The sequence below is a fragment of the Saccostrea echinata genome, unplaced genomic scaffold (genome assembly GCF_033153115.1).
Source record: "Saccostrea echinata isolate AGI-Se365-2 ecotype Australia unplaced genomic scaffold, CSIRO_AGI_Sech_v1 ptg000054l, whole genome shotgun sequence".
In the NCBI taxonomy this organism is placed as follows: domain Eukaryota; kingdom Metazoa; phylum Mollusca; class Bivalvia; order Ostreida; family Ostreidae; genus Saccostrea; species Saccostrea echinata.
In genome coordinates, this window is record NW_026889803.1 from 58993024 (window position 1) to 59006556 (window position 13533).

At 32.1% G+C, this 13533-nt stretch overlaps 1 protein-coding gene across 1 annotated transcript; it reads right to left on the minus strand.

Moving 5' to 3' along the window:
• Positions 1-3980: 3980 nt before the first annotated feature.
• LOC133205052 (uncharacterized) lies at positions 3981-10839 on the minus strand. The gene is made up of 16 exons (XM_061340793.1): positions 10791-10839; positions 10273-10520; positions 10031-10117; positions 9500-9892; positions 9213-9362; positions 7355-7561; positions 6960-7165; positions 6829-6868; positions 6465-6701; positions 6226-6375; positions 5905-6088; positions 5471-5655; positions 4955-5200; positions 4683-4710; positions 4488-4575; positions 3981-4392 (listed from the first exon to the last, which is right to left on the minus strand). The coding sequence occupies exons 1-16, from the start codon at positions 10837-10839 to the stop codon at positions 3981-3983; spliced, it is 2910 nt and encodes a 969-aa protein (XP_061196777.1).
• Between the last annotated feature and the right edge of the window lie 2694 nt (positions 10840-13533).

Consider the following 13533-nt stretch of genomic DNA (forward strand, 5'->3'; position numbering starts at 1 on the left):
ATTTTACAATCAAAGAAAGCTTTTGGTCTTAGTCTTTAGTTCTTTCGAAAATCGGACCCATGATTATACATGTATGAATATAACAGAATATAGATGTGCTTATCAGGTCTGCTGGAAACGGGCCGGGGGGTTCCTGCTGAAAACATCTGCCAGTACATACTATACTATAAAAAACAGATGCTAATTCGTGGTTGTGTAACTTCATGAATGTATGATGAAATTATATTCTATGAGTCCAACAGTTATTTATCTGTACCAATACACTCATCGTCGCAAACCACGGCCAAAATGTACGATCCTCTCCCATTCTGAGGAGAGAGCTATATGCGGACTCCGGAACGTGGCTTGAGACGATGCAATACACTGAGAAATTAAAAAAGTAAATACCAGGGGCCCGTTTTACAAAAGAAATTACGACTAAGACCAAAAATTAAGATTGATTTTAAAATTCTTCGAAATTAATGATTCTTTTTAAAATTGCTAGCGTAAAAATAATTTACAAAACTATTTTCAATATAATGTAAATAAAAAAGTTACAAACAGAATTAAATTTTGGTCTTAGTCGTAAGTTCTTTTGTAAAACGGGCCCCAGGTATTTATAATTAACAGTTCACCATGGTAAGTACTTGAAGACTCGGCGTGCAGTATAGATCGTCTAATGTAAAGATGTGAAAATATATAGCTAGAAGCCATCCTTTCTCATGCCTTCAATAGGAATCACACAGATTTCAGTTATTTTAAAGAGAATGTCACAAATGATCGTACAGACCCGTAGAACGCGGGGATCCGGGGGGGGGGGGGGGTGGTTGCACCTATATAACCGTGGAAAAACACTCTATAGAATAGAATCAAAGTACTGAAAAAGCGGTCAGCCATGCCACCCTCTGGGATTCACAGTGAAATTCTTTGTTCAACGTGATGATATTGAAGTCTGTAGATTTTAAGTCCAATTATTTCAGACAAGTAGAAACACTGAATTTTGCAATATTTAAAGTCAAATATGGCGTTTTTTTTTGTTTTTTTTTTTATAAGTTCAGGTAACCAAAATTAAAAAAAAGATCTTTCTATTTGTTTTATTACTTTATATAAAGATAGGACTTTCCTGTAAATTACACAATTTAAATTAATCGCGTTTCAAAGATATTACAAATTTAAAGCAAAAACCGATTTATTTACCGACTCCAATTTAAGTAGCAGACAAATTTATAGTCAATTTTTCTATAGAAACGTGAGGTTATTCAAGCTCAAAATCGGTGAAAATTTTAATTTGAACGTAAATAACATAATTATATCATGTATATTTACACTCTATCTTGCATTATTATTTTTCAAGCTCAGATACGCCATATATAGCTTTAATATATGACAAGTCCAGTAATATTCTCTTCCACGAAGTAAACATGAACATATCTCTCTCTCTTTTTTTTTTTATATATATATTTATATATATCAATTTATTTTAGTAATGCATGTTCATTAAATTTATGAAATTCTAATTTCCTTATAGAATTGAAAGACAAAAAGTTGTGATTTTTAATATTCAGTTTCAGTGGCGAACGGAAGTACAAACGACGCCAAAAAAAAAAAATTGAATTTATCAAATTGTAATTTCCTTTGGGAATTGAAAGACAAAAAATTAAGATTTTTGATATTCAGTTGCGGTGGCATACAGAAGTACTGACGACAAAAAAAAAAAAAAAAAAAAAAAAAAAAAAAAAAAAAAAAAAAAAAAAAAAAAAATTGGCGTATTTAGCTTGTTATCTGCAGGAAACATTTATAGTTTAAATGTCCACAGCTGGACAGACTTTCCAAAGTTACGCACATAGGAGAATGTTACATTTAGTTTGATTTGAAATATCTTGTCAAATTGTTATATTTAAGTCGGCTTATCTTTATACTTACTACACTGTATAACACAGTAATGCTTCACATAAATAATAAACATCTATATGATAATAAGGGTATAGTTAAATGCAATTACCGTAGAAGTACATTTGTATATTAAAGTATCAGTAGGTTGGAACAATAATTAATTGCATGGTTTCGCCTGGGACCTATATACTAACGTTAGTATATAGGTCCCTGGTTTCGCTCTCGGTGCAACAGAACCAGAATTTATTCATTTTAAAATAAAACAGTAAATAAAATCAAACTGAGGAAAGAATTGATTGTTTGCATAAAAAAATATTTTTATAATGGTGAAAATTCAACCGTTCCATGTGCAAAACCAAACATGGTGAACAGCCCTTAATAAATAATAATGTAATATTTAATAATATTAATATATATGCTACTACCCTTACTGGAAAACGGACAAGTAAACAAGATAACCAAGCTTTAAGAATATATAATTTGACCACGTGAACAAATGTACAAATAAGAAAATGGAAGAATACGACAATCGTAAACTCAGAGTATTTCATACTACCTGTATATATAGAGACGAGTGCTGAGTATTTGACCTCTTTTTATACAATACTCTTGATATGAGAGAAAACGTTTGTTTATTAACATTTTTTGTTTAAATGCGCTCTAATTAAAATATTATCTTCTTTGATCCACACCCTATACATTCTGTGCATATCTAGGAAAGTCTGATTTTAATTAGATTGAATATTTCTGAATTAAAAATCGATTAGTATTTTAAACAATTCCACAGAAACAATTTTTTTTATAAGGATATATTTAATAATTCTGTGGAACATATTCTTGAAAATTTAGACTTTAAAAATTAGAACTTGATCTTCTGCATGGAAGCTAAAATGGTCCTCAATATCTAAATTAGTGTACTTATATATATTTAGGAATAAAATATATTCTTAAAGCCATTATTTTGATATACAGATACGATCTCCATATACATGTATTTGTCTGGTTTCTGACTAGACGAAATATTCCAAGTATATTTGCTTGTCTGTCTTATAAACTTAGCTGTAATGTATTTAAAAGATCAAATTTTTCTTTACTCATCATAATTGTACAATTTTAAATAGAAATGGTAAACTGAGTTTGAAATCCGTAAGGGACTACATTTTTGGCGCAACTGCGGCGTATGGAAATACATGTAACTCCTTTTCTGCCTATCAAAATCACTTACAGAACATTATATGTGGTTAATTTTTTTAAACAATCAAATACTTAAAGAAATTTTTATATGTAACTAAAATTATTAATAATGCCCTAAAGTTTTAAAACATAGCAAATAAAAATGATTTTCTAAACAAACTACAATCTTGTTAGCTTTTGAAAGCCTCCAACCTTAAAACAGATTTGAGCAAAAAATCAGTAAAAAGTGTTTTTTCTCTCTTACTAAACGGTCAAAGCTTTTTGTTTTTGTATCATTTTGTATATTTATATGACTATTTTACCATATGTAAAAATAAGAAATATTTAAATATAAGAAGTATATAAAAATAACTAATATATCCTTAAAAATTAAGAAAAACAGAGTAAATCCGGATTAGCCAATATCTATTTAAGTTAAATAGTGTCAATTAATTTGGTAGAATCATCTGATAGACCCGATATGGTAACATCTTTCTGTGCAAAAAGAAAAAACATTTTATCTTTTAAAATAGAAGTAGGCATAACATGATTAGCAACAGTAATTTTTTACTCTTAATGTCAAAGAAAAAGATAATGACCTTGACCTGACCTTGTTTCTAAAATAAAACGGTCAAATTTAATCTAATTGATACCATCACTTAATGATATTGTCTTTTTGAATCTATGAAAATTTCATTGATTTTTAAATACAAGAAATATGAGTAGAATAAGAGAAGAATCCCTCCTTAACAAGAGTTTATTCATAGTTTAATTCTCATTTAAAAATCTGCAAATTTCAAGATAAGATTTTTTATAACAATTTCAATTTCTCAGATGAATCCTTGCATATTTCCTCAGTTTGATGTTTCAGGAACCATGAAATTCACAAGTTTTGTTAAATTTTGCCGCTGACAAAAGAATGTACTTATTATAACTCAAAGAGGAGATTGGGGATGACGTCTTAATGGCGGCAGTTCCTGTCGTCTGGGAGGTATCGATGGAACGGAAACATCGTTTGGTCGCATTCCTATAGGGGGTAGTCTGTGTGTCCGTGGGGCAGATTGACCAAAACTTTCCCAATCATTTTGGAGAAAACCATCATCGCTCTGCATGAAATGACTAGTGGGAGGACGTTGTGGATAAACGCCGTTGGATTTAAAGCTGAACGATGGCTTTCGTTTCTCCGTCCATTGCTGCTGTAGTGGTGGGTGACTGGATATTATTGAATTGTTAAAAAAATCGGTGTTTTCATCAAATTTTATAGTTTTCTTCTTCTGGGGGATAATGGAGTGTTGTCGGGGAGGGGGGCTTGGTATCATTGATGTCTTTGATGCGCATGGGAAATAGCTTTAGTAAGAAAAAAAGACACATAAGAAAATGTTTTTACTGTAATTTAAAAGAGGAGAGAATTTTACGACCTAAGATATGTAGGAATATGATACCTTTTGCATTTGTTCACCACAAGTATTGCAGTGAAAATCAGTACAATAGAGAAACAAGACACTAAGGCGGCTATCAAAACTATTCTATCTGGAATTAGATAAATTCTTTATAAGTACACATATATAATTATAAATAAAGGAATACACATACATTACATTGTGCACTATCTCAGATTTGAATGGAACACAACATACCTGATTCGTCGGGATCACTTGTGTCTAGCTATAATAGGATAGAAAATCACAAATGTAAATTTCAACTCTCTAACTTGGATTTCTATTGGTAGATTTTTGCTTAATTTATGATACTCGTTATTTTGTTAATTAGATAATAAATGTAATGATTTTAATATGTCAAGGTTGTTTTAAGATTATTCGTTCCTTTCCGAATTGTCCCAAAATGTTTTTATTCCTTTAATAGCCCGAGCACTTCAAAATAATAGTGAACATAAATTCTGAATACATACTGCTTTTTCTTCACAAGTCAGACTTCCTAAGTCACAACTGTATTTCTGTTTGTTATATATTAACAATGTCTGTTCGTTGCTAAAAACAACACCGTCATAACTTAAGCTGATGTTACAGCCACGTGCAGCCTCGGTTTGGGAGTTGTGGAGAGTCATGGGTAATTCTATTGACACGTGATTGAAGTGATGATATGTTGATTTTATAACGGAGACAGTGGTCGTTGTAATCGATCCATTTGTTGTTATCTAAAGATAAAATTGGCTCTTGAAAGTCCCAGTTTTAAAAGACTGTATAATGTAATTGATAACCATATGAAAAATGTGCATGCTTCGCAACATATTAAGAATATCTTGTGACTTTTTTTTATAAGCAAAATAATTGGATTTATGAACATAATCTGGGCACTAGAGCTGTACATAAAGAAACTGTTTTACAGTATGTTACTAAAGTTACACAATTCTCTTTGTCAGAACATCAGCATATGTATTTCTCACATGTGAATTTTTCTTATTTACCACGAAGCATGACAAGTTTGCCCAGATATGCTCTGAATGGAAGAATCCGATGACGTCGATTTTCTGACATGATCCGGAGTTTGTATCACAATGGCCGTGGAAAGGAAGGATAAAGACATCGGGAGGGGTGGAGGTCGGCGTGGAACAGTCACTACCAACAAATCCATCAAAACAGGCGCACCTAGCTGAAAATGGTATCATTCAGATTGCTACCTTATTGCAATCTCTGATTTGTCTTTCAAAACTATAGACCAACTCAAAGGCAAACCATTCTTGCGAGATTTTTCATCTGGTTGAAGAAATCTTCATCATTCAAAATTTCAAATTTCATGTATGTGCATGAAATGTAAGAAATGAAAAAGGCAAAGATAAAGTAAAAAAAAAAAATCAGTCTTGCAATTAAATCTTAAGCAATACAAATCGAGAACAATTACCATTTGTGCAGTTTCCATGTTCAGAGCAATTCTGTGGACAAAGAAAAGATGTGATGACTTCGACAAGAAACCGTCCATCTGATGTTTTGTTTACGTAATATGTCTCATCATGCATCACTGCCGCTAAACAGGCACCTTTGAAAGTCTTTAAACTATCTTGTAGATACGTTGTATTTCCTGAAAGCTAAAAAAAACCATTTACCTATGAGCAGAATTTGGTTTTTTTTTTCAGTTTATCAACCACTGGAATCATTATTAAAAATAAATTTGAAAAAAAAAAACAAAACAATGAGCTATATTCAGTAACTATGGGAAATATACCTTTATGTCAGCTATGCAACTCTCCACATAGGAACTTGAGGATACACTCGCCCTTGTTTCGCACATATCGACAGCAGCGTCATTAATAAAAGAATTCTCACAAAATGTGCGAGCAGAAATTTCTGTCCATCCATTGGTCCATCCTGATGCCTAAATATATGACAATTTCGTTCATTAATATGACTCCTTATCTCTAGAGCCAATTGTCATTTTGAAATTTGATGTTTTGATAATCTTACCCGAGGACTTTCTGTCTCGTTATAATCTGGGTCGTAAGAAAGTGGATCTGCAAAGTCGCCATTAACATTTCGATTGGACAGTATGGACAGATTCGCTGTGAATGACTCCCCCTCTATACAAAGCATACTTGGTATAGAGAGGTTGTGTATGTTTGGATTGCCGGATCCATTAGGTCCTCGGGTACACTGACTGTATCTTTCTGGATGGTAATTACCAACTCTTGTTAAGAGGGACAACTCATTTTCAATGATTTACATAATAAAAATAAAAAATACAAAACATCGTAAGTTAGAGAAAGACTCTGGCACAAAAGTACATAAGCAATGGGAGATCACTCATATACCTCTTCAGGACTGAGTCAGCATTATTAGAGAACAAGCTCTCCTTGGATTTTAAAGGAATCCTACAATTAAAAAAAATATCACTTCATCAACGATGTGTAGTTTATTTCTTAGGTACCGTGTGCTATGACTTATCAAATCTTCAAAATCTACCTCCAAGATAAGGCAAATGTATGGTTGTCTGTGGAGACATTTCCCTGTCTGGGTATAAAATCATCGCTTTGCTCTCCATTAGCTAATCCACACATGCCCTCGCTGTTCCCGATATCAAGGATACCTGCTTGAACCCGTACACTAGAAATCCATGAATTGTCATACGAGAGTTCGAATGAAACTCGTGTTCCGCTTGGGAGTGTGACCTTGAAAGAAGTGTCATGTCATTTTAGTTTGGGGTTAAACTGCATTCTGACTGTAAGCATGGGGTACCTGTTTGTTTTAATTTTCACACATTTCCATAAAGTCCCAATCAGAGTTCAGGGTGTGAATAGGATAAAAATGAATGTCATGAATGATTGAATTTAAATTGATTACATTTTTTTAAATTTTACCTCAAAGAGACCTCCCGATTTGGCTATGTGTAAATCAGTGGTTCTGTTAAGAGTCAGTTTCTCGTACGGTACAGTTAACAACTCGGTCTCCCTGAAGGAGACCTGAGCACATGTCCTGACAACATATAGACTGAAGTTGCTTCTGATTGCAACACCACAGTTACACGTAGCGTACCCAGCAACACAAGAAGAAAACAACACATTTACCTGAAAGCATGGTTCATCAAACAATTTATCAAAGGTATGATATAACTTTAAAACAACTTTTATGGAGTACAATAGATATTTGTGTTGCTACATTTTACAAATGTCCAATTGTAGTAATACTCCTTTACCAAATAATGAATACGTATATTATGTATTTTGTGTAAATACCGAATATGAAAGTTTTAGTGCGACTTACTGAATATGATGGATATTTGTATCCACTTAAGAGTGTGGTAGAGATATTTATATATGACATTAAGGGTATGGTAGATATTTGTATCCACTTAAGAGTATGGTAGAGATTTTATATATGACATTAAGGGTATGGTAGATATATGTATCCACTTAAGAGTATGGAAGAGATATTTATATATGACATTAAGGGTATGGTGGATATTTGTATCCACTTAAGAGTATGGTAGAGATATTTATATATGACATTAAGGGTATGGTAGATATTTGTATCCACTTAAGAGTATGGTAGAGATATTTATATATGACATTAAGGGCATGATAGATATTTGTTTCCACTTAAGAGTATGGTAGAGATATTTATATATGACATTAAGGGTACGGTAGATATTTGTATCCACTTAAGAGTATGGTAGAGATATTTATATATGACATTAAGGGTATGGTAGATATTTGTATCGACTTTAGAGTATGGTAGATATATTTGTTTCTGACTTATCGAGTATCGTGGATATTTGATCTGACTTTAAGTGTATATGGTAGATAGACATTTATAGATATTTGTTTCTGACTTTTCGAGTATGGTGGATATATGTATCTGACTTTAAGTGTATATGGTAGATATTTGTATTTTACTATAAGAGTATGGTGGATATTTATATCTGACTTTGAGTTCGGTGGCTATTTGTGTTTTACTTTAAAAGTATGGTGGATATTTGTGTTTGACATTCAGAGAGTGGTAGATATTTGTGTTTGACTTTACGAGTGTATTAAATATTTGTGCCTGACTTTTGGAGTATGATAGATATTTTCTCTGGCTTTCAGAGTACAGTAAATATTTGTATCTGGCTTTTAAAGTATCGTAGATGTTAATGTCTGACTTTCATAGTATGGTAGATATTTGTAAATACTGTAAAATCACATTTTCGTAAGACCCAAGTTTCGTGGTTTCAGGAAAAAAGGTCTGTTCGTAGGAATTTAATTTTGTGGTTGACAAAATGATGATTTGTTATACATTTGAAATGTTACATTTTGTGGAGGACATGAATTCGCGGGTCTCTTCATACCACGGAAACATCGAAAATAAAACTTCCACGAACATTAGTGATTTCTAAGAATTTGTGTCTTGCTTTCAGAGTATGGTAAGATTTTTGTATTTGGTTTTACGATAATGGTAGATATTTGTGTCTGACTTTCGGAGAATGGTAGATATTTTAATTTGGCTTTCGAAATATGATAGACATTTGTGTATGACTTTCATAGTATGGTAAGATATTTGTGTTTGACTTTCAGTGTATGGTAGATTTTTGTATTTAATAGTACATGTATACCTTGCGTTGGCTTTCAGAGTATAGTAGATATTTGTGTTTGACTTTCAGGGTATGGTGGATATTTGTGTTTGACGGTAAGTGTATGGTTGGTATTTGTATTTAACTTTGTACATCTTGCCTTGACTTACTGAATATGGTAGATATTTGTGTTTATACATGATAAACTCTCCTGGCCTTTGGTTGTCCCATTGTTTTCCATCAAATGTTGTCAAATGAGGATCGTTATAAGATGTACACAACATCCGGGCCACCAGACTGTCACTGTCGAAAACAAAAACCTGAAATAGAACAAGGACCTCATTGTTTTATTAAATTATTTCATGAAAGTAAATGTTATTTGTAACTATGATTTCTGTATGCACATATGTTATATACATGTGCTTGTATCTAAGACATAGATGAACTTTTTACATGCCTTAATTTCCGGAATACTGATATTTTCCCAGATTCCATAACTGTCATGAGGATAAGGAGATATACTGAATCGAACGTAACTGGTTTTATTTTTATAATTTATCATCCCGTCAACGTATCCAGTTATGTTGAAAACAACAGTCGTATTTCCATTTTCATTAAAATCAAGAGACACTGAACATGCATTGTTATTCAGTAGTAAATCTCCCATTGCCAGTCCGTTTCTGCAAGTTTCCCAGGATTCCTCAGTTGTAGTCCAAACATTCAGGGTCATCCTGCAGTTGACCTTCTTCATGGCGTCACTTAATGACGTAGGACAGCTCAGAGGTAACGAACTCGTCAGAGAGGCTTCCACCGAGTCACCCTCCTTAACTAAATATTCCAATGATTCTGGCTGATGAGAAAATATACAATTGAAATATTGCTTTATATTAAAGAATGGCAAGAAAAAAACAATAAGGAGATAGATATTTAAATATAAATTGTATTTTTAAAAAAACTTTGCTAAATGGAAGACATGGAAGCAAATTACAATTATTCCAGCCAGAAAGTTGGAGCTCCTGCTATACAGAGTGGTATTCCCAGAGGTGATATTTTTAGCCTTCACAGAACAAGACACCTGTTAAGTAAGGAAATAATGAGTTATACAAGCAGAATTTTAATTGTATCCACTTTAACCTCTTAAAATTACTTGATTCATTAATTAAAAGAAACCAAATTAATTACAGAAGCACACTATAAATTAACTTTACTCAGAGTGAAAATCGTGCATACGTTGAAATTAAGGCTGTAATTCCCTGACCAGTGGTGGGGTTTCAATGACGTAGTGTTCACGTTACTGAAATGAACATCACGTGACTCTGCTTCTAATATTTCGTTATTATCAATAAACCATTGAACATCATACAAAAATTCATCTGTTAATGAGTTGAATACACATTGGAAGACTGGTTCCAACATCAAACCATCAGAGGGCTGCTCTAACGAAGTTTGAACGTTTGGATTGAGACCGATTGAAGAACCTTTGATAAAGAGATCATTAGAATTTACATAAACCTATTGTATTCAACATAGAAATTGTCTTTTATAAAACTGATTTTTATTGTTTAATCCAGGCAAAATGAAAATTATTTTAAACACTTATCTTTCTACTGAATATGCTGAACACAGACTACCAGTATATGTAATAAATATGGCTGAGGTTTATTGAACAGGAAGTCTGAAGAGCAGACGATTGAATTTAACTTAACATGACATACTATACATATAGTGTTAAGAAATATACAACTCACCTGATTTTATAGAAATGACGACAAAAAGGAAAATGCTTTTCACAATCATCGTTAACTTCAAATATTATTTAAATGTATTCCAATATATTAAAATTCGTCGGTTGTTTTTTTTTAAGCAATGGCAATGTTTCAATGTAATTTAAATGCAAATGTTGACTCAGTGCATTGAAAACATCATCACAATTATCAATGAATATTATCAATCTATGTAGATCGCCAAAATTAAATAGAACTGTAAAAGAATATCCGCCCATTTATTATGCTATTTAAAAGACATGGCGTTTAACAATCGTTAAAAGTTTATCGTGAATAGATTCTGAGTAGTATCTGAAACAGTGCTAGCATTTACTTAAGAAATGGCTGAAGAATTGTGAAAAATTGATCTGTAATAATCTTTAAATACTCCACTTGGTTAGACCGTAAACTGAGACTTAAGTCAAAATTTTAAATAAATATAACTTTGAAAATAAGAGCTTCTACCCTGCTGGTATGCCCATGGAAAGATAGAACCACGTCGTCGCGCGATTTACCATACCGGCATACTATCCGCGGTCCTATTCCCCTTCGTGTACTAACTTGGAAATTGGAAAAGGGCATAAGAACAAACAAAGAGAAAGTGACTTAATAGATATTCTTAATACGGGAGATGTGGTCTGTCTTTCTGAAAGTTGGATAACAGAGAGTGATTGTAACATCATTTTCTTGGATGTATATGAATCATTAAAACACCCCACAGGTCTGGTAGAGGGATATTAAGAATAATTTATTTAAAAAGAAATATTTAAATATGTTAGTTTTTTTTTTTTTTTTTTTAAAAATATCTCTGATACTATGTTAATGTTAAAACTGAATCTTATGCTCAGTGATAAACCTGTTTACCGTTATTTTCCTCACCATGGACGCGTTTTCTATGAGATAGAGGACCAAGACATTTCAATGCTTGTATGATCTCCTTGTTAAATATATTACTCATGGTTGTATATTTGTATTAGGAGATTTTAATGCCAGATGTGGAGATAATGTTGATTATACACCAACGATAATATTAATGAATTTATTACAGACATACTACTACCTTTCACTTCAGACATATGTATGGTTGAAATAAAAGCTCAAGATAAATGTACTTCTCTTAACATTACGGTAGACAATTGTTATCGGCAGCAGCAGCGGCCAATCTTTTTGTGGTTGTGTTAGAAAGTGCTCTTGGGGAAATAGACGTTATTTCTTTAGTAGTTCTGTAAAATAATTCATTTACAATAACATGCATAAAAATTGTGAGTAAAATATCTTAAAAAATTACTTTCAATTAAGTCTTAATTGTTATTATTATGCTTCAATTTAATTTTTATTCTTCATCAGATAATTATTAATTTATGACCATATAAAAAGGGTTTACAATAGATACTCCCCAGCATGGGAGTGTGTAAGATATGAACGCAATCGTTATGATTTTCCGGATAATAAGTTATGAATTGAAATTGAAAAGTTGGTGAAACTATTAAATATTCTTGTGAATATGCTACCGCTGCGATTTACACAAGGATATTTTTTCTACACTTGGCATTTATTGTGTTGTCCATCACCGCGTCTAGTAAAATAGTGGTGTACTTTATAAAATGCTAAATTTGTTTGCGGCCAATTTGATGCTTTGCATCAATTTTACTTGTTAACATTATGTAAATCTGTTTCTTTTTTTTCGATTAGTTAAAGGTAGACATTATGATGATTGTGTTAGTAGTGTAACATTCTGTGGTACGAATGAAAATAGTGTTATCGATTATGTGAACAAGATATGATGCAAAATATTGAAAATTCAATGTTGTTACATTTAATACCCTATCTGAACCCCCCCCCCCCCGCTCTTTCATGTAAAGGTGATAAAACAATTTTGGTAACACTAGAGAAGCTCAAGATTCAAGTAGGATTGTTCGGTATGTAAGTACATGTAGTATACAGACATTATAAATGCTGTTTAACACAATATGTTTGAACTGATTTATTAATCTCATCACAATTTTACAATTGTATACAGATATATACATAAAAATTGGTGACAAATTTCAACAAGTTTTAGTAGACAAATGCCAGAGTATATGAATATCGTTGATACCTAACTTTGTAATAAGAGTGAATGAAATAGCTGTGTATTAATTCTGTTTGTGGTGTTATTGATACAGCTGTGAGAAGTGTTATCTTGTTCTTGTTCAATAAACATTGAGGTCAGTGTATATGTAACATTAGAGCTCTGGTAGATTACTCAGAGTATTTGTCTTTATAATTTTCATATATATTACATGTACATCATAAATTTTCGTAAATTATCTCAATTTATTTATTATAACAATCATATTGTATTCATTGTTTGTATAATAAGGAGAGGATTTATTAAGTTGAAAGAACGTGTATCCAATCCTTTTGTATGTATTATTACAATAAAATATGTTCAAATCAAAAATCAAATCAAGTGTTATCATGGTGTGATATACAAACACCTGCTGTAAGATGTGTTATCACAGTTAATATACACACACCAGCTGTAAGATGTGTTATCACAGTGTGATATTCACACCCCAATGTAAGATGTGTTATCACAGTTGATATACACACCCCAATGTAAGATGTGTTATCACAGTTGATATACACACCCCAATGTAAGATGTGTTATCACAGTGTGATATACACACCCCAGCTGTAAGATGTGTTATCACAGTGTGATATACACACCCAATTGTAAGGTGTG